The sequence below is a fragment of the Pseudorasbora parva genome, chromosome 21, assembly GCF_024679245.1.
Source record: "Pseudorasbora parva isolate DD20220531a chromosome 21, ASM2467924v1, whole genome shotgun sequence".
Lineage (NCBI taxonomy): Eukaryota > Metazoa > Chordata > Actinopteri > Cypriniformes > Gobionidae > Pseudorasbora > Pseudorasbora parva.
The window spans coordinates 13812395-13835607 of record NC_090192.1 but is presented as its reverse complement, the minus strand read 5'-3'; the positions used below and the strand labels follow the sequence as shown (position 1 = coordinate 13835607).

Here is a 23213-nt window from a genome sequence, read left to right as displayed (position 1 = left end):
CTTCTTTGCACAATCTTTCTAGATCATAGTGTCCTGGGTCGTCTCTTATGCACTCTCTTCTTTACCTCGCCCCACAGGTTTTCGATTGGGTTAAGGTCTGGGTAATAGGATGGCCATGGGAGGGCCTTGAGTTTGTGACTGCTGAACCATTTTTGTGTAGATTTTGCCACGTTTTGGATCATTATCCTGGTGATGACGACCCATCTTCAGCTTTCTGGCAGAGGCCATCAGGTTTTTATTTAAAATATCCTGATAGTTCAAAGCATTCATAATGCCATGCAACCTAACAAGGTTCAAAGGGCCTTTGGAAGAGAAACAGGCCCACAGCATCACAGATCCTCCACCATACTTCACGGTGCGCATGAGGTGCTTTTCAGCATACTAATCTTTTGTTTTACGCCAGACACACTTAAAGTGTCTGTTGCCAAAAAGCTCAATCTTAGTCTCATCTGACCAAAGCACACGATCCCAGTTGAAGTCCCAGTACCGCTTAGCAAACTCCAGACGTTTACGCTTGTGAGTGTTAGTGAGAAAAGGCTTTTTCCTTGCATGCCTCCCAAACAACTTGTTGGCATGTAGAGAGCATCTGATGGTTGTTTTGGAGACTTTGTGACCCCAAGATTCCACTCTTTGTTGAAATTCTGTGACAGTGAGCTTAGGACATTTTTTTACTTCACTTACCATCTTCCTCACTATGCGTTGTGGCAAGATAAACTTGGGACCTCTTCCAGCCTTGTTTGTCACTGTTTAGTTGTTTTAAACTTCTTAATGATTCCTCTGACTATAGATACGGGGAAGTTAAGGCGAGTGGCTATTTTCTTGTAGGCATTGCCTGACTTATGAAGGTCGACACACATCTGCCTTTCTTGAAGGGTGTTTTCTTGTCTTTGCCATGTTGACAAATGGGTAAGAGAATTAGGCGTCTGTGTCACATCATATTTATACCCCAGGGAAGCAGGAACTCATGAATTACTAAGTAAAATTTTCTAGATACCCTAATCAACTTTAACAACTACAGAAAATATATATTTAGAAAAAAATAAATTACATTTTTCAGAGGAATTGTTAGGGGTGCCAATAATTGTGGGACATGTGATTTCAAGATTTCAAGTTTTCCCCTAAATGTGTGATTTTTTTTTTTTTTTTACCACCAAAGTAATGTACTTAAATGAAAAGTTGGATTTTTCTCTTTTTTTGCATTTGGGTTCTATGTTGTTTAAAAAAAAGGGAAGTCCACGACCACATCTTAAACAGGGGTGCCAATAACTGTGGAGGGCACTGTATATATATAATATTCTCTGCCACTGTCTTACCCAGTTTATTGTCACTTCCAGCCTGTAAAGATGACTTTGAGCATGAGACGTCTCCTACAGGCGATTTTCCTCATGGCTCGTCTCTGGACCTGTCGCCATCAGACAGCTCTGGAGGGACTTACATGTGGGATGAAGAGGGGATGGAGGCACTGGGAGGCTCTGGACACCCCTGTGGAAGCTTTGGCTCGGATCTCAACAGCATGGTGAGTCCAAATCCTTATGAAAAGATTGACCTAAGCGACTTCCAAGAGAGAACACAACAACACGCAACATTTTTTCATACACATTTCCATAAATAGTGGATTATTGAGTTTCATTATTTCATCAAGGGTTTTTCTTTTTTTTAGTACTGGTTCTTTAGCTTGCTTGTACAACTTCTTAAGCAGTCTGGCTCTGTGGTCTTTGACCCTGCAGTGGAGAATTGCTCCTCTAGGCAACTCTCTGTAATCTTCTTTTCAAGCTCCTGAAATATAGTGCCAAACTTTTCTGAATTTGTGTCGTTTATGTTTGAGATTTTAAAAATCACAACTGATGAGCACTGTTAGTTTTTTTTGTGTCTTTTAAAGTGAGGTCTGTCTTGTGTTCAAAGCCCAGAGACTAACTAGATAAGGTGAAGGTGAGTCTCTGATTATGCATTATACTGCTGAGAACACTCCAAATTGGCTCCTGCTGATAGTCATCATTTGTCTTTCTTCTGGAAAACAGCTGATCAGATTGTCAGCTTCATGGCTGTTAGTAAATCGTGAGGTTAAAATTAAAGTCAAATGAGAGGATGACTCTGCAATTATGCTTAAAGCGCTAGCCTTTATCCTTCTTTGCATCTATGATAGCTTGTTAAATGCCTCTCTCTATTATATGTATCTTTCTGTGTTTAAGATTACAAATCACTTAATTAATGTTATCTGGTACCTGTTTAGTAATTCCTAATTTGACACATATTAGATAAACAACAGCTGCATATTCCTATCATTGGTTTTAATGATTCAGATTATAGTAATAGTTTTTGCTAAGTAATATTGAAATTTTTTTGGCCCTGATGACTGAGTACAACTGCCACTAAACACTAGAACAGTCATAACGGAGTGTGAGGGTGTGAAGTTAGGATGGTATAATGTCACCAGTATGTTTACATTACACCTCCACTCTCATTTTGCTTTTTATAGAAATAAAAAGGATTTAAATTTAGGTGGATAAAGGTCCATCAGCTCATGCAATACGATCTATTCGAGCTGTACATACATCACAGCATACATCACATGACGAGAAGACCGACAGGACCGTGGCACAGGATTCGTTGCACAACAAAAGTTTCAGACAAATGCGCGTTCTGCACCATGGCTCCCTATTGACAGAGTATGCACGATTGCGAAATTGAAAGTGAAAGAAAACGTGAGCACGCATCCAAAGCGATTTCAATACATTACCACTGTTTAAAAGAGCCCTTAGGCTCAAGAATATCTCTTAAAGGGATACTTCACCACTTTTTCATATGAAAACTATGTTATTCCCTTAACTAAAATGAATTGATACATACCTCTTTGGTCTCAGTGCGTGCACTTAATCGCTCTGAAGCGCGTTGACATTCTGATAGCATTTAGCTTAGCCCACTAAGCCCAGTTCATTTACTATGGTACCAAACAGAGATCAAGTTAGTAGCGACCAAACACCTCACCGTTTCTCACCTGTATTTGAATACAGTTACACCAATATTTGAACGATCAAGTATGGTGACACAAAATAAAACGTGGCGCTTTTCTAAGCGGATTAAAAAGGAGAACCATAATGTATGACGGAATAGCCATGAGCAAAAATGTATTAGTGAAAAAAAAAATCTCCGGAGATGTGAGGGAGGATTTTTCAGCCAGAACTTTTTACTGCGCTGAGTCGAAGTACTCTCAGAAGTGCTATTCCGCCAGGCCAGTACAGTGTTGGCAGGGCAGGTAATCTGAGCCACTGGTCACTAGAAAAAAAAACAATACTAGCATTCATATTTACCTGTCATATTCAGCATTTATATAAAATATCACCCACCCAAATCACAAATGTCACTGTACTAGGCAACAAACTGTCACTGTACTTTATATTTTTTCGCCAACTAGATTATGTTGCCACTTAGGGCTGTGACACACCGTGTTTAACGTCAACTGTAATCGGGCTTGGGAGTTTGCACGATTCAGCATGTTGAATCGGCATTGGGTTTGTCGATGAGAGAGACTGACACTCTGATTGGCTTTTCAGTTTAGTGAGCGGGGCAGTGCACAAGAATATGTGAATGTGACAGACAGCATACTGTCTTAAATTGATGTCATCTTGAGCATTCCGATATGTGATGTACTGAATATATTTACATAATATATTCATAATTCAATATGAGCCACTTGGAATGAAAAAAAAGTGATAATCGTGATTGATATTCAAAATGGTAAGCAATCGCTGCTTTGTTTGCGGTTTGTATATCTGCAGTCCAAGATATACAGTTATACAGTATATACAGATATACAGTTCTTCGTACGTCGCTAACTTAGTTAGCTGGATTTGATTGTTGACGATTTGGCTTGATCTCGGATTGTTTGGTTCTTCGAAGCTCATCCTGGACTTGCTGTCATAGCAACAGCTTAAACTGCTAGGGAGCAGGCTTATTTAATGTAAACAGGTTTAGATTGCATCTTGAGTTGATACTTAAAATCTGTCCCAGCCACTGCTACTTTATTACAAGACTTCATTTTTGAACCAGGGGCAATAATAATAAATATAAAAGTTTATTTGAAAATAACATTTTAATGTTGTGTAAAATTTGCGTATAATACTATGGACACATAGCCTGACGTGGTCATACTCAATTCTAGTCAGAATATGAGTCTGAAACTGCTCCATTGGGCTGTGATTATGGGAGGTGTTTCAACCGAACCAGGAAAGACCTCAATTGGATAGACCTACAACCAATCAGAGCAACGAAGTGACATCAACAGAGTTCAACTGCACTGTGCTGCCAAGTCCGCGTTTTTTTTCCGCGTGTTGTTTTCTATGTCCGCTAGGGCTGGGCGATAAATCGATTTTATCGATTAATTCGAGTTTGTAGTTTCATGTCGATTTTTGTGAATGAAAATCGGTTTTCTCTTTAAAATCCGCCGACGCTCCCTCTGGGCTCCCTTAATGGCTCAGCCCTCCCCCGCGCGTTTGCCAGTGCCACAGAGATATACAAACAACAAGGATAGCGTCTAACAACATACAGTGTCATTGGTTCAGTTTTTCAAAGAACAATTTGCAATACCCCGCTGCAAAGTGTGTTTGAAGTCTGAACGGAACTGCGCTCTGAGCTGCGCGGACAACGAATGCAGCGCGAGCTCATACACGGGCCGATCTCGTCGTGACAGACACGATACACATCGCTGGAGATCCAGTGAGAGAGTTTATATTCACCACAGAATTAATAACATCGCTATTGTGATCTAGTGGAAGCGTTCGGCGCAGAATTCTGTTATGAACCACAGATATCAGATCAAACAGAGCTGACGTGGAGACAACATGAGCAAAGGTCAGGGGTTTCAGTCACAAATCACCAACATTCACCATGATTTACTGTAGTAAAACCACATGGATTTAATGTTGTTGTCATTATTTATCTCAGGATTCGTACAACCTTTTGAGATTGAAATTCAAGCGCTTTCCAATGGCTTCGTACACTTATTTGTACACTTACTGCACTTATTTCCAGCACTTCAAAGCTCTAAATATCCAAAATATGCTATTTTTAATGTGATGGTTTGTAAAACTAAAAGTTTAAAGGGGTCTTGTGAAAGAAATAGTCTTTTAGTTTATTTTTTTTAAATGTTTAATCCATTTTGTGGCAAACAAGCATTTTTTATTTAAAAAAGATATGCAGTGCCCACCACTATAATCAGCAAAAGAGCACTTATTGATTTATTAGCCATTTCCACTCCCTAATATATGGAGAAAAGTACGAAGTCACAAAGTCTCATGAAAAACTAAATTACACAGAAAGCAAGTAAAGAGCTCATTTAATAATAACTGAAGCTGTCGGTCAGTTCAGTGTGAGAATATTGAAGAACAATAGTAATCTATATTTAATAATATCATTAGCATATTATTAAATAGCATAACATTTAAACTTTCCCTATACTTTGTTTGCACATTACTGGTGTTAATAAAAGTTAATTTGATCTGCATATCAATTAATAAACCTTTGATATGTATACTGTATATTGCAAAAATCGATTAAAATCGCAAGTCGAATTTTTTGGCAAAAAATTGGGGATTTTTTTGGGGGGCCATATCGCCCAGCCCTAATGTCCGCGGGTTGAAGCGACTATTATGTGATATATAGACCCATGCGTGCAAATTTTAGAAGGCAACCTTGCCAAAATAACACACATTTTACCCCCCCCAAACACCTTTTTTTTTTCCGGAGAACCCCTCGAGAAGCTATTGTTTTGGGCTAGTAGTTGGCGGGTTTTGTTGTAAAAACTTTGCAACCCTGTCTGCACGCGTGCTGAAATACGATCTTTGCCAGTGTTGTAAAAAAATAAAAGAATTTAATGATACACAAAATCCAACATGATCATCATTTTGGAGAGAAATTGTGAAGGTGAATGCATATACAAACAAGCTCTCTGTTTAAGATTTGAACAAATATAATCCAAGCCCCTTTGATGACGTGCATGATTACGTTACTGTTGATCATCTGTCCGTCATCGTCTGAAGCCCGCCCTGATGATTTCATTGGTCCGAGCAGTTTCTGTTTGGAGATAATTACTCTATGGAGCGAGGCCAGACCGAACCGCCCGACCTAAAATTTGTGTGGGCGGGGCTAAGTTCGGCTGGCATCCATGCTAATAGACACAGTCACTTGATTGAGAGATTTATTTGTGAACTTTGATGGAATAATTACTTTATAGCTGTATTGGAAGTTTATACACATTGTGCAGTTAATCTTTGTCATGCATTAATTTGAGTGATGACGGATAATATGGGAGTGGATTGATGCAGCGCAAGAGATGCAGATCATTTGATCTTGACTGTTTAGAAACTTTAATTAATACTGTCACATAACAAATCTGCTTCGAATGAAATTTAAAATGAAATTACAACTTGAAATAAAAATGTAAAGTGTGTACAAATATTGTATCATGTTCATCAAAATAGTTAGCATTTAATTTATCTAACTTTTATGTTGGTTTGGTCGTTTCCTTATAAAGGTCCAGAAATCCGAGTTTTTTACCAGGTGGCTTTTTTAATGATATGATCATTACGTTGTCTTGAAGCCAGCCAATCGCTGCATTGCTGATCGTGGTTTCGAGTATCGATGCATCTGCCCTCTTCGGGGAACACAGGCACGAGGAGTGATCTCAGATCATTTTATCCTGATATTTTAATCCAAACCGCAAATTTGTTTGAAGAACCAAATTAGCCAGAGATCAGTTATCACGGTTAAACGATCTTGGATCTGTCAAATCATCTCAGATGTATTAAGCGAGGTACGAAGAACGGGTCTTGGTTTCCCTTTTTGAATGAAAATTATAGACTTTTGACACATGCTGATATTGACAGTTACTTTCTTACACACTGGCACAACACACACACTAGTTGGCAGTTGGCTGTAGTCTTTGCTGTGTTTTCAAGCATAGCCCTTTGGCCCAGATGCAGCCGATGTGAGGTGACTAAAAACTAGTTATTTAATGTTGGCTTGGTGTATCATGACCTTTAGATGGCAAAAAGGTATACAGTGAATTCAGAAAGTATTCATTTTTCACATTTTGAGATGTTCCAGCCTTGTGCTTTAAATTGTATTTTGAACATTACATTGACATATGGATATTGATAATTCAGATCCTTGTGCTACGATCTTTTGAAATTTCGCTCTCGAACATTTCTCTGGAAGATCTTTGATCTAACTCTACTGTTTGATTTGAAGTCCACCTGTGGCAGCCTGTCTATATGAGTTCTAACAGCTGAAAAAGCCCAGTAGGAATTAGCAAAAAAACACCTTAAAGATCTTAGAATGTGAGAAACAAGATTCTCTGGTCTGATGAACGTTTATTTACAGGAAATCAGCTGAACAAAGTACTTTTTTGCAGCCTGTGTAGTAGCCTACCTTCAAGGACCACATGGGGGCATCAGGAACTCACAAACATTCAGTGTCATCCATTTCAATAAGCTTATCATTTTAAAGAACATCCCACAAGAATAGTTCATTTTATGACTTTCATGTTGTTTCAAACCCAAATGGCATTCTTTTCTTTTTCTCTCTATGAAACACAAAATGACTGGTTTGCAGATGATCTTTTACATAAAGTGACAATGAATGGGAACTAGCCTACAACTCTCAAGCGACAAAATATATCATAAACGTATAATATAAATATGACTCATGCACTATTTTTAAGATTGATGTATTAATACAAAAGTTTTTTTTAAAGTAATAGATCCAAAGTGAAGCTCTCATTCACTGGACTCAAATGCTATTTGCATTGCGCCAGGTTGAATGTCATGTAATTGATGCCAGACATTGGGGTTAAGCATGAAGATTAATAAACTTTTTGCGTGCATCATGTTTAATTGATGCGATTAATGTGATGTCACCTATTTTGCTTTGTGTCATTTTACTAATGTATTCACCGATGCATGTTTTGGTTAGTTTGAGGAGCTTTTACCATTATGCTATGTGATTTTATCAGTTTTGTGATAAAATATAGGAACAATCATAGTTCTATGTTGTGACAACTGTGAAGGTGTGATTTAGGATCAAAATCCAGAGTTGTAAGTAGGTGACCGTTACCTCTGTCATGTGTGGCTGATTTACAGATGGCTTTTACTTTTTACACCTTTTAGAATGTATATTATTGATAAAAAGCATTTTCTTCTATATTACTGCCATATATGGTACCTTTTGTTAAATGCTTTAAGACAGAGGATGACAGTTTCTTTTGTTTTTATCTGTCATTTAGGGGTCTTTATTTTAAATACTTGGATATCATAACAATACAATTAAAAAATGGCCACCTCCAAATGTTTGTACAGAAAATATTGGAAAATGTGTTGCATTTGATTACTTTGTAATTAAAATTTCGGCCCATCAAAAAAGTAATACTGTATGTACCATATGTTTTAACAGAACCAACTTACACACACACACACACACAAAAAAAAAACATATATATATATATATACCTTGACAGTTCTGCTTTTGCTGAAAATCAATATGCCTCTAAGAAGCCATGGTTTACTGTGAATTTAAAACAACTAAGGGGCGTTGCTGGGTATCCACAAGCAGAACTGTCAATTGTGCTTTGTCTTCTAAGTTCCGGGCAAGAAACTTAATTAATAACACAACAAAGAAACAATATTTTAATGCAATACTTGTTTGAACCACAGCCCTTTTTTTCAGGCATTTTCAAAAACCATTCTAAAAGCCATTAACTTCAAGACTGCACCAGAAGTGCTAAAATGCTAACTTGTTTCTGTGTTTTGACCTACAAAAATGCATCACACTTGTAGTTCTCTATAAGGAAACCATGTGAGCTAGCAAATATTTGACTCCCTGGCTACCATTACAACAAAATGGAATTGTTATTTTTTAGAAGTATTAATCCATTTAGAATAAACCTTGGTTATTTAGCAAATACAGTAAATAGCACACGCGTACACACGCACGCACGCACGCGCGCGTCTTTCTGGGGACTCACCATAGATGTAATAGTTTTTATACTGAAAAAAACGTATTTTTTATCCCCCTACACTGCCCCTACCCCTAAACCTACCCATCACAGAAAACATTCTGCATTTTTACATTTTCAAAAGAACTCATTCTGAATGATTGAAAAGCTTTTGTACCCATGGGGACCCCAATTTAGATCCTCACAGTGACACGAGTCCCCATGAGTCTGTGTGCATTCAGGTTGAAGTCCCCACCAGGCTATCCCTTAACCTAACCATCACAGAAAACGTTATGCATATTTATATTTTTTAGAAAGCATTACTTAAGCCCTATTTGCATCAGATTAGTATTATCTGGGGACCTTGTGTGATTTAGAAAGGGCGGATTTTATTCAAAATTACTGACGTATCTCCCAGATATGATTTCAAGACTTCAATGAAATGTACATGCAATTTAATGACTTCCCATTCTTAATCCTTAGGATTTAATATGGAGTTGGTCCAACCTTTGCACCCTTTAACTCTTCTGGGAAGGCTTTCCACAAGGTTTAGGAGTGTGTTTATGGGAATTTTTTGACCATTCTTCTAGAAGAATATTTGTGAGGTCAGGCACTGATGTTGGACGAGAAGGCCTCCCTTGCAGTCTCCACTTTACTTCATCCCAAAAGTGTTCTATCGGGTTGAGGTCAGACCAGTCATGTTCCTTCACACCAAACTTGTTCAACTATGTCATTATGGACCTTGCTTTGTGCACTGGTGCGCACTCATGTTGGAACAGGAAGAGGCCATACCCAAACTGTTCCCATGAAGTTGGGAACATGAAATTGTTCAAAATGCATTGGTATGCTGGAGCATTAAGAGTTCCTTTCACTGGAACTAAGATGCCAAACCCAATCCCTGAAAAACAACCCCATATTATAATCCATCCTCAACCAAACTTTACACTTGGAACAACACAGTCAGGCAACTACCATCCTCCTGGCATCCGCCAAACTTGTCCATTGGTTTGCCAGACAAAGTGTGATTTGTCACTCCAGAGAACACGTCTCCACTACTCTAGGGTGCAGTGGCGGCAAGCTTTAAACCACTGCATCAGATGCTTTGCATTGCACTTGATGTAAGGCTTGGATTCCACTGCTCAGCCATGGAAACCCATTCCATGAAGCTCTATATGCACTGTTCTTGAGCTAATCTGAAGGCCAAATGAAGTTTAGAGGTCTGTAAGTATTGACTCTGCAGAAAGTTGATGACTTCTGTGCACTGTACACCTCAGAATGCCCCAATTGTTTCCACTTTATAATACAGTTGACCGTAGAATATTTAGAAGTTAGGAAATTTCACAAATTAACTTATTACACGGTTGGCCTATCACAGTACCACGCTTGGATTCACTAAGCTCCTGAGAGCGACCCATTCTTTCGCAAATTTTTGTAGAAGCAGTCTGTATGCCTAGGAATTCAATGATTTGGAGGGGTGTCCCAGTACTTTTGGCAATATAGTGTATATAAACAGAAGAATGTCTTTTCGCATGCTGCTATACATGTCAGCCGTCTCTATCTAATCATTGTTTTAGTTTTCACTTTTCTGATGATTTTCAGCTTTCTCTTTCGGCAAATTGTATAGTTATATGGCAATATATCCCCACAAAATCCTGACCAAATCACAGAGATGCAGATATCGCACAGTACTATTATCACAGGACCTCTGTCTGTGTTCAATATGGTAGGTTTTTTGCGGGGTTATTTTTACTTTACAAATTACAGACACCAGATCACCAGGTAATACTAATCAATAGGAGAGAATAGGGCTTTAGTATAATTTAAAAGCTGTTTTCCCCATGCGGACCAAAAAATATCCCCACAAGGACACACACTTGTCAAGTTTTAAACCAAGGAACAGAAGTGACTCAGGATGCAACCAAGCGCGAAAACTCTGAGCGATGGTGTTCTGCTCCCTCTCCTCACAGAACCTCTGTCACACTCCCATATCATTGCTGATCTTCTCTGAGTCAGAAAGAATGATTTCCTTCCAACTGCTAATGTGCATTTCCTCAGACAGTTCAGCTGACCCAGTGTGCTGTGTGTCTACACCCACTCTCTGACTTATGCTGAATTCAGGATATTAAAGTCATGCAACTGTGTTTCTAAGTGATGTGTCTGAGACGCTGTGGAGCCAAACAAGATACATTTATAGGAGGCCATATGGTAGTGTACTCATTAAAATTGACAAAATTAATTGGTATGTATTTCTCACTTCTGGGAAAATGAACAGGAGCGTTTCGATCAAATAGATTTTTGTATGACTTGCATGACAATGATTTGTTTCATAAAAGCATTGCTTTTTTAATTAAGAAACATTAAAAAGGGGGGAAAAACCTGAACAGGTAAAATCACTGACTGGTTAGATGAGAGGGTGCTCCACTAGGGGGCAGTGTTCCAACATGAATTGCTACAAGATTTTTGTTTTGCGAGAGAGAACCTGTGATGTTATACAGAACTTTTATCTCTCTTTCACTCTTTTAAACTCTGTTCTTATCTCTCTAGCTTACACTCTCGTCATAAGGACTTTCATTGCTACTTTCTCAACATTTACTAGTCATTTGGGCTGTTAGAAGTTTGATGCATCTCTCTGGTTTACCAGAACCGTCTGTTGTTGTTGTTGCCTGCCAAGCGTTACTTGAGGGCCCTCACTATGGCACTGAATCCATTAAGATAACACATGTTTTTCTCTTTCCCGAAGGCAAAACCTTATCTATAACCATCCCTAGAAGAATGTGCAAGATTGCTATTGCATTGTATTTTAATTTTAAACACCACCCCTTTTTCCCACTGTATAAAAGTTTTAGTGTAAAACAGGGCTAAATGTGTGTGAATGCTGAAAAAAAACAAAAATACAAATACTAAATTAATATGTTTTGCATAATATCCAAGTTGTCCCCCTATCTAATACTCCTTCAAAACAATCACTTTTTTCAATCAAGTTTGTACCATATTCTGTTTATTTTGGTAAATATAATTATTTAAATAAACACAATCCCTTAATTAAATATGGCTTTACAGTAACAATAAATTATATTTGTTATATATTATATTTTTAAATACGGATAAGTGTGATTATCTCCAAGTTAGACACCCAACCTGATAAATTACATTAACCATTTTATTGTAGCCCCAACAGTAGGAGCACTTTTTACTCCAAATACCACTTTTATGTATTATTCAGTTATTGAAAAACGTTTGATTTAAATTACCGTGAAACTGAAAATCATTAACATGACCTTTACCCTAAAAAATTACTTAATAATTTTAATGATTCTTATTTGATTTGAAACGGTGTTGCTCGCCACAATTGCATCAAAGATCAGACGCATTGCCAGGTTTAGAGAAAAAAAAAATACTAGTGTTTTAAAAGAAAATATCAATATCATGTTGTTAAATGATGATTCTTCTTATAAGCTTACATTAGTTCAGAGAAGACTGTTAAAGTCCGGCTTCACTGCTGCTAAAAAACTATCTTACAGCACTGGTTTACACCTGACATGGACCTTAAAAGATTCTGGCTGCTTTCTTTTATTGTTTGCTTAGAATGCAGCACGGCAAGGATTAATGCGGCTAGAATACATACGGTTACCTATTGGTGTAAAACAGCCTAAGCCTTAAAGGGGCACTTCAGTGCTGGGAAGATGAATCTGTATTTAAAATTGGGTCATCAATGTAGTAGAAATGTGAAATTATTTTTGAATTTGGTGCCTTCTAGACTGAGAAAAGACAGAAAATGTATTTTTGTCTCATCGGGATGCAAAACTTCAATTCCCAGAATGCTTCGCTGCCCTGTGAGGCCATTCCCAAAGCCACCAACTGGATTACTGTGACTGAGTTGTTGAAGACACTACAATTACAAACTGAACGTGTCTGTTCAATATAATGAGTGAGTAGGGTTGGGCATCGAGAACCGGTTCCAACTTGGAACCGTTTAAAAAAGAACGATTCCATTGGAATCGTTTAGAAAATTTGTTTTCGGTTCCGATCATCGTTCCAAACGCGCACGTTTTGGTTTCCGGTGCTTGCGCGCCCGCTTGTTCTTTTAGCCATGGAAGCCCGGTAAACTGCGCTCTGAAGTGTGGATTTATTTCACTTTTAAAAAGCCTGTGTCGGCACATTGAAACTAGTGTTGTCAAAAATATAGATACTGAAATATCTGAAAAGATACGATAGCCTGCTCAGTTTCTACAGTATCGATCCCAGCTGCACTCTCCTCTCCTTCTCTGACCGACAGCGAGTTTACGCGCAGCCGCATATTCTCACTCAGCCCGGTTACATGGCGAACGCGCGTTCTGCTGGACTTTTCCTTACGACAGCATGTTAGTGTTAGTGTGTGTGATCGGTCTGAATTTCGCGCGGGATTGCACATAATTCTTCGAATCCCTCAGATTTCAGGCTCACATCTGAAGCGCACACACACACATACCGTAATAAAGCCCCCTCTGACATACAAGTGCAAATATTTGCTTCTTTTTCCAGATTATTATTGGTCAAATACAATCAACCAAATTGTCAGTGCACATTTTGAAGAGTATTAATGTAAACACAGTCTTAAACAATTCAGGAAGAAATGAAGAATGAGTAACAGGAACAGTGTTCAGGATCCATGAGTGCGGTAGTTCTTAAAGGGGCAGCAGTCATTTGTTATTTAAAGTCAAACTACAAAAAGACAAATGATCACACCGCTCTTGACTGATCAACGTGTGTAACTTTAATGGTTTTATGTGAAACTATTTTTTTGTTGTTGCAAAAAACATTATCCAATGTTATTTTAAATTTAATTAGCCACTTTGCATTTTTTAATTCAGTTTCTTACCTGAATGTTAGACCTACCTGAAAAAATAAAGCAGTCTTTCATTTATATATTTTATTCTATTTTATTTATTTTTGCTATTTTTTGTAATATGTTTATTTGTTCTAATTTAATTACTGTTTAGTCGTCTTTTTAAATTCAATTCACCATTCGAAATCAAGCTTACTTGTGCTGTGTGTAAGCTATTGCAACACAATTACCCCGTTGTAAAAAAATACGTTGAGTTAGCAAATATTTGTGAGAGAATTTTAATAGTGATTGATCTATTAAGAGACTTTCAAAAGACAGACTTTCAAAAGACAGACAAAAAAAAAAAAGTATATAAAAAATGTCTAATTGACAGTATATGCAGTGTTTTTCCCCGTGGTATTGAAAATAGCATTGAATATCCATGTGACATGTTTTGACTCCACCCCTCAAAGAATCGGAATCGAGAATGGAAAAGAACCGGAATCGAAAGTAAGAATTGGAATCGGAATCAGAATCGTTCAAATCAAAACGATGCCCAACCCTATGAGTGAGTCAACGCGAGAGTATCACAGCACTGAGCACTAACTGCAGGAGTGAGACAATTGAGCTGAATGAGCTCTCGTGATGAGAGCTGAGGTAATCTCGACTACACTCGCGGCATACATTCACAACGCGAGTTCAGTCTGGCAAGTTTCAGTTCATGCCTTTGCAAGCTTAACTTTCATAGAAATTAATTTGAGAAGTTAAAAGACTTACGTTGCTCACCATAGCTCCGTTTAAATGAGTGCCTGTAGCTGCGAGCTGAGCTCTGAGTGTGATTTCCTATCCCCCATGCACGGGTTCAAAACATGCGGAAATGGCTCCCTCTGCTGGCTGTAGTCTTTAGCCTTTGGCCAAACATTTCTCCGATGATGCAAATATCGTCATTTTGCGTAATAGGAGGAATTTTTCCAGAAATAAAATGCATAAATCTCTTGTCTCAGGGGGATATGAGGGGGGAAAGCACAATCATTTGAATATACTCCAGGGTTTTTACTGATACAAAGCCATATGCTTATCGCTAAAGTAACCCTTTAAAGGGATACTCCACTGCTTTTTCATATTAAACTGTTATTCCCTTAACTAAGACGAGTTGATACATACCTCTCTCGTCTCAGTGTGTGCACTGAATTGCTCTGACGTGTGGTGACATTTTGATAGCATTTACCTTAGCCCACTAAGCCCAGTTCATTCACTATGGTACCAAACAGAGATCAAGTTAGAAGCGACCAAATATCACACCGTTTTCCCTATTTAAATACAGTTAAACGATAAGCTGAATGACCAAGTATGGTGACACAAAATAAAACGTGATGCTTTTGGACTCAGACTTTGGACTCAGCGCTGTAAAAAAGTCACGCCTGAAAAATCCTCCCTCCCTCACATCTCCTACTCCCCCTCTCATTTCCGTCAATAGGAGGAGAGGATTTTTCAGGCGTGACTTTTTAATGCGCCGAGTCGAAGTACTCTCAAAAGTGTTACTCTGCCATACATTATAGTTATTCTTTTAAACCTGCTTAGAAAAGCACCACATTTTATTTTGTGTCACCGTACTTGGTCATTCAGCTATTCGTTTAACTGTATTTAAACAGAGGAAACATGGAGGCATTTGGTCACGTCTAACTTGATCTCTGTTTGGTACCTAATAAATGAACTGGGCTTAGTGGGCTAATCTAAAAATAACAAAATGTCACCGCACGTCAGCGCGATTCAGTGCACGCACTGAGACGAGAGAGGTATGTATCTACTCGTCTTAGTTAAGGGAATAACATATTTAAATATAAAAAAGCGGTGGAGGATCCCTTTAAAGGAATTGTTTTAATCTGAAAATGTACTATATGTGATCATTTGCTGGCGAAAATCTATTTGTATTTTTGTTTTACGTTACCCTAAAATATTATTTTTTACTGTATGTCCTTTTATCGTTTCAGTACTTTAGCTGCCATTTTAGTTTTGTATGTTGTTGTTATTTCATAAAGAGCCCCACACATGACATGCAAGAAAAAAAAAAAGGTAAATAGTGTGCACGATTTAGCAAATCGAGGGAACGAAATACTCGTTTTTTATTTATTTATTTTTTTATTGCATGTCATGTGCGGGGTGCCATAATTTAAAAAAAAAATTAAATGAAACAAAACAAAAAGAAAATATCAATATCAAAATCAAAATCAAGCCTTTACCTGGGTTCACCTTCAACCCCTAAAAAAGGGGAAAAAAGGAAAGGGAACCCTATACTTCATGCATTATTTTACAGAGTTACAGAGTGGGCAGAAATGTGAACACAAGCCTGTTTACAAGAATAAAGAGTTATCCTTTTTAAGTAATCTTTGCTGTATCTGTGAATTTCTCTTTGATTTTGCAGGGCTGAAATTTGTTCCTTCTAGTAAGGTCTTTCTGGCTTGTTCATTAACTAATAAAATGAGGTCAGCTTTTAAGTTGCTTTGTTTGAGTTGCTTTGACTCATTAAGATTAAAGCAACCCCAGCTTCTGGAACAGTGCTAGATTATCAGTATTTGCGGGGCATTAGGCACCTGACAGAGCTGAGCAAATCGCACTGTGTACAGTACAGTAGTTTCACAAGATCCAATAAGTAGCCATTTTACTTATCTAAATAACTCTCCTTTAAAAATATAGCAAATAGAGATGATATGCCACACTTAGGCTGTGTCCACCAAAGCATTTTTAGCCTCCTGAAAACACCTAGCTGTGAGCGCTTCAGAGTATTTTGGCTGCACAGCTTTTGTTTTCAGTTGAGAAAACTTTGCTTTTACTTTGCTTTATATGATACGGAATATGTTATTCCATTAATATGTTGTGGGGGTGTTACTAGCATCTCATTTCACAGATATAATTGTTTCTACATAAAAACTGTAGATACAATGTACAATTGTGCCGGATATGTTGGGATGTATTTAAATTTGAATAAATGAAAACTAAAAGACGTTCAAATCACATGAGCCAATCATTCACGATAGGGATGGCGAAAACTAAACATTCTCTTGACCGACCACCGAGCCTCATCAGCCGGTTGAAACCGGTTAACCGATTAGTTTAAAATATGCTGCGCTATTTGAAATAACAGCCACGAGCCACGCCTGCAATCCCGCAACTCTGTCGCATCTCTCTATGATCTCTCTGCCGCTCTCACACACACACTGTCCTGGCGCTGCCGCCTCCCTTCCACTCACGTCATTTTTTTGAAATCCCCTACAGCGTGAAACGCAGCCCCGATGAGCTTGTTTGTAATTGGAGGACAAATGGCTCCTTAGTTTCGAAGTGGTTTGGGTACAAGGTGATCACATTGAAAATAAAGGCATTTGTCTAGCATTAGAAGCTCATTTGAAACATTGCCGTGGCTCATTTAAGAAAATGACTGCTCCAAAGAGTTCGAGGTAGTTCGAACGCCGCTTTAAAACGCCGCTTTAGTTCGAGGTAGTGCTAACAATAAAAAAGAAAGATGATGACCAACACCTTATGTGTTACCACTGAAATGTAATATATTTCCAAATGTAAGCCCATCTTATCTGGAATGCACGCTTCATACTGTCGTCTGCCCTGGTTCTAACCTCAAGTGTTTTAGGCTGTTTACTTTTTGCAAACCTTGTGAGCGCACAAACCCAACCGCTGTGACCTCGCGCCAAATGTTTTTATTGTATTATTAAGTACAAACAGGCGAGTTATGAAAAATTGAGTGTGAGGGATTTGTTCACTTCACACAAAAAGATTTTGGAATGAGATGGCTAACTGTAGTAGCGTTTAGTCCACTGTCTATAATAGCCTAATTTAGAGATCACTTTGTTTTTTTTCTTTGTCGACAACTGACAACTTTGATCGGTTAACGTTGATACGGTCAACCATCGGTCAAACGGTCATTGGTTAACATCCCTAATTCACGATAGAAAATATATAACAAAAATGTTTAAACTGAGAAATTTTACACTTTTATCCACTTAATGAGCTCATTTCAAACTTGATGCCTGCTACAGGTCTCAAAAAAATTGGCACAGAGGCAACAAATGGCTGAAAAAAGCAAGACATTTTAAACAGATTCAGCTGGGAGAATATCTAGTAACTAACTAAGTTAATTGATATCAGGTCTATAACATTATTAGTGTTATGTCTTCTCTTAGTCTAGGGGTAAATAGGGAACAATAAACAAAAAAAGAAGGAGAGACTGAGGATCTCCAGCTCTCAAGACCCAGAGCAACAAATACTCAAACAACTTTTCCATTGGTATGAGATGGTGTTTCTGCCTTTTATTTTCACGAAGCAGTGATCACAAAATGAAACAGAAATCTGAAATGAAATAAAGCCAAAATGTATAAATAAACCTTAAAAAAAATTCAAATAAAAAATTTGTCTAAACAAAAGAAAACAAAAATACCTCTTCCTAAAAGGGAATAAGCATTAAATGACCTGCGTTAAAGAAAAACAAGACAACAGATAACTTTCCTCACTCCCTAACTAACCATTAAACATGAGAAAAGATATTAGGTATCCTCCACCCTACATTACCCTTAAACTGACACCAACTCATTAACACTCTATGACACCCATTTCAACAAACCAACAAAGAGATTTCTTGAAGAGGCAGATTCTATCAGAAGTAAAGAAGGGCAAAGGGCTGTGAAATCTGTGAAAGAGTGCGTAATAAGATAGTGGAATAGGCCTACTTTAACAACAATGTTCCTCAACATTAGATTGCAAAGACTTCTCATCATCTGCAGTGCATAACATCATCACACGATTCAGAGAAACTGGAGAAATCTGTGTGTGTGTGTAAAGGAGAAGGCCGAAGACCTCCATTGGATGCCCGTGGTCTTCAGGCCTTCAGACGGCACTGCATCACTCATCGGCATAATTGAATCAATGACATTAATAAATGGGCCCAGGAATACTTCCAGAAACCATTGTCTGCAAACACAATCCGCCGTAACATCTGCAAATGCCAACTAAAACTTTATCATGCAAAAAGGAAGCCATATTTGAACTTAGTCCAGAAGCGCCATCGTGTCCCATGGGCCAAGGTTGCAAAGTGGAAAAGTGTTCTATGGTCAGAGTCCAAATTTGACATTCTTGTAAGAAATCACGGATACCTTGTCCTCCGGGCTAAAGAGGAGGGAGACCTTCCAGCATGTTATCAGCGTTCAGTTTAAAAGCCAGTATTTCTGATGGTATGGGGGTACATAAGTGCATACAGTAAGGGCAGCCTGCATGTTTTGGAAGGCACTATGAATGCTGAAAGGTATATAAAGGTTTTAGAGCAATGTATGCTCCTCTCCAGATGATGACTATTTCAGGGAAAGCTTTGTGTATTTCAGCAGGACAGTGCAACACCACATACTGCAGCTATTACATCAGCATGGCTTCATCGTAGAAGAGTCCAGGTGCTGAATTGGCCAGATCTTTCACCCATAGAGAACATTCGGAGCATCATTAAACGCAAAACACGACATAGACGATCACAACCTCTTCAGCAGCTGGAAATTATATCAGGCAAGAATGAGACCAAAATCCAACACCGGAACTCCGGAAACTCATAACCTTGATGCTCAGATGTCTTCAAACTGTTTGGAAAAGAAGAGGAGATTCTACACCATGGTAGACACGCTTCCGTCCCAACTATTTTGAAACCTGTAGCCGGCATCAAGTTTGAAATGAGGCGTGAAACTGACGCCTACTGACTTAATGCATAAACATTATGGGAGCATGCTTGCCAGACAGAATTTAAACTTTGTTGCGGGTATCAGAGCAGAAATAAAAGCTGCTGCTATTTGCATGTTTTTCAGAAATGGTCTTGTCGTCCAAATTGAGCACTTTATAGTTTGGCAATTTAATAGTTTCATGTTCACACTGCGTGTTCATGTGCAAATTTATTTTGTCCATTAGATCGACAGAGCTGGAAACAACAACAACAACATATATTTACACGCCCATAGACCCTCCCCTCAAAAAAGTAGAATTCCTAAGAAAAAGAGCCAGATTAAACTCCAAGGGTGGGCTTCACCAACAAGGATTAATCTTAAATCTAGTTTTAATCAGGGTTTATCTAATAATTATCTTGCATTAAACTTAAATTTTAAATTTACATGTGAGGAGGTTTAAATAAAATAAAGCTTCCTTACAATAAAAAATACAGATGATTCAGCAGAGATAGATACAGTGGGTGTGTTGTCAGGTCTCAGATGTTTATTACAAATAAAAAAGGCTGTGACAGCTTAGCCTGCTATCGAGTCTGGGATGCAGATCTGTCACTTTTCTCAGCTCCTCATCAGCGAATAGAGTAGGCCTTAATATATTTAGCATTTAAATTTACACTATGTAACTTTTCCGTCTGTTAGAGGGTGCCTATTCAAAACAAAGGCATAGTTTGATGACGCCAGGTTTGAGCGCAGAATCTTGGGACGTGTTCTTCACCTTACAGCGGGTGGAAAAAAATCGGGATAGGACTCAGGCAGAAATTATGTTCATGGATGCGATTTTTAACGTTACTGTAGTATAAAGCAGAGCAGTGCCAAGTGTTGAGGAGCCGAGCAAGGCCGCTGGAGCGATTGTTACACAACACACGGCTCGTGAGCAGCGGGACTTTTATTGTGATGGGACACAGTCGCCGGCACCATTTCTGCTTTTTCGGTCATAAATATTAGTGTAATATTGTATATTAAAAATAATATAATGACGTTACTCTGTGCATTTCCTCAGCGGCTGCTGTGACACTTGTTGCCCATGGACGAAGAGAAAAAGCCTTTTCGCATTTGCTTGCCTGTACAAAGTATGCAACATCAATAAGGTGTATATTGAATTTGGTATTTTAATATCACTGTCTTACTACATTAATACTGGCTACAAACCTGGTAAAAATGGCTGGTGGTCAACAGAGGATAGCATTGTTTTGACCTCCAGGTGGGCGTTCCTATAATGGTGTGACCTATAATGGTGTGACTATGAATTGTACGTTATGTCCCAAACATTATGTCCCAAAAATTGCAAGTTATGTCCCAAAAGTTATGTCCCAAAAATGGCAGGTTATGTCCCAAACATTACTCATTAAGAGAAAGGGACAACCCTTTTAGACCATGCAGCCACTATGCCGACCATTTTTGAATGAGCAAAAGTGGGTTCTGACTTGCCCTAAGTGCACTTGCGCCGTGTGCTTTAGACCATGTGCTAAGATTGTTAAAATAGGGCCCATAGAATTTGAAATATAGTGTTCTATAGATTTTCTTTTGGAAGCACTAAGCCTTATCCCCCATTCATTTTAATTGTATGGGGAAGGCTTGGCTTACAAGAGGTCTTTCGTTAATTCGCTGACTGTTTGTCTGGTGCAAAATGTTAACAAAGAACTGATGGCCTAAATACAACAAATATTAAATCTACTTTTCACACCCTCTCTTGTTCTTCTGTCTCCCTCTTTGAAGCCACAGTCTGGAGTGCTACAGAATTTCAATATTATGTGTTCAGGCTGTCACACGTTACTGAAACAAGAATCCCTTTAAAATATTGTCTGCTGTCTTTATCTTCCACCTTCTCTGTTTCTAAAACTACTACCCCATTTTTATTTCTTTTTTCTGTGGTAATCTGTCAGCTTGGTAATATGTTCTGTTTTGTTTCAATTTGCTGCTGGGACTCAGAACAGTATAACTAATTTATAACATTTTCAAAGCACACCAGTGTCAAGAAAGGGTTTCTCGTGTAGCCCCTTATTTTCCTATAAGGACCTATTTTGAAGACTAAACAAAAAATATTTTACTATCATGTTATTTTCATCCAATTCACAAAAGGAAGTATGGAAATTGGTTGGTTTCAAGTTGGACTAAGATGGACATTGACTGACAAGCCATCATGATGTTTCACAAATCTGCTTGATCTTAATGGGCATAACACGTCTAATTGCACCTATTTGCACCAGCTCAGTTAAAAACAAACAAAACTAATCTTAAACTGGATTTTCTAGATAGGAGGTAAAGGCGCAGTCGACTGTATCCTGCTATAATAAAAGTACCGCTGCTATATCTGTTATATCGCAAAATAACAGAAATGTTCACAAGTTCCTGTGGTCCAAATCAAGTCTCAAGTCTTTGAGGTCAAAGTCAAGTTTAAAGGTCCCGTTCTTCGCGTGTTTTCGAAGCTTTGATTATGTTTACAGTGTGCAATATAACATGAGTTCATGTTTTGCGTGTAAAAAAAAACAGTATTTTTCACACAATTTTCTTATCTGTACAGCGCTGTTTCCTCTGTCCTAAAAACGGCCTGATGATTTCCTTGTTCTATGAAGTCCCTTCTTCAAAAACACGTAACAAGTTCTGATTGGGCCAGCGCTTCCCGTGTTGTGATTGGACAGCAGCGTAGCGCACTTTGCCCGGAAAGGTCCCGCCTCTTACCATAACGGGGCGTTGCAAGCGCTGAATGCGCTCTCTTCTCCACATGAGAGAGCAACAAGACCAGGCCCCCTATTTTGCATGTACTTGTGGGCGGAGGGTTAGTCAACAAACTGTTCTAGTGACGTCATTCCTGCAAGGAAGTGCAGGGGTGTTGTCCAAACCGGCCGTTCGCTGTATAGGCTTTGAAAGGGAACTTCTGTTAAATAAAATATCTCGCTTGGCATTGAACTTTGAGCTTTATAATTTTACAGGTATTATTTATGCTCCGACAGCAACATTACACACTAACTAAAGTTTGAAAGATGGAATCGCGAAGAACAGGACCTTTAAAGTCTCTGAGGTCCAAGTCAATAATATTAACAAAATAGAAGAAAGGAATCCAATGCAAAAACAAGCCATACACGTATTGACATTATCTTTTTTTCTTTGATTATTATTAATAAATATTGATTTTTCATTACAATTAGAAAAAAAGTTCCCCCATTATGCCAGGTTTTTGTGTTCATCATATTTAATTCAGAGCATATTTCACATATGGTTTGGTGAGACGTATAAATATGACATTTATCATTAAGCAGTGCAAAAGCTTTGAATGTCAATCTTCCTTATGCAATGAGCAAGGTAATTTCCTGTATGTTTGAATAGTGGTGGTTACATATCTGTCTTGTTTGAAAGGCTATACCTCCATTGTGTAAAGGCTTGGAGGCTGGATGAGAAAAGCCTTTTGTTGTCTTAATGCAAAAAGCACCATGAAATAGCAAATTACTGTCTGATGGGAAAGAAAGGCCAAAAATGGAGCAGACAGTGAAGCTCATTCAGGAGCACCTCCTGTGTCTTGAGCAGAGGGAAACAAGGCTGCTCTAAGAGCTAGAGACATGAGAGACTGCAGATAATGATGTTTCCCAAATACAATTCAGACATGTTTGTTATTTAGTTTCTTCTTGCAGAGTCAGATTTTCTTTTCTTGCATCTATTCTCACGG

The 23213-nt window shown here is 38.3% G+C and overlaps 1 protein-coding gene across 3 annotated transcripts in view; it reads left to right on the top strand.

Annotated features, from left to right (window-relative positions):
- ccser2b (coiled-coil serine-rich protein 2b) overlaps window positions 1-23213 on the top strand; it is a 110229-nt gene that overhangs the window by 28275 nt on the left and 58741 nt on the right. For all 3 annotated transcript variants that reach the window (XM_067430090.1, XM_067430089.1, XM_067430091.1), the window contains one exon: window positions 1335-1516. In XM_067430090.1, the coding sequence (XP_067286191.1) occupies window positions 1335-1516 (182 nt within the window). The remainder of the gene's footprint in view (window positions 1-1334; window positions 1517-23213) is intronic.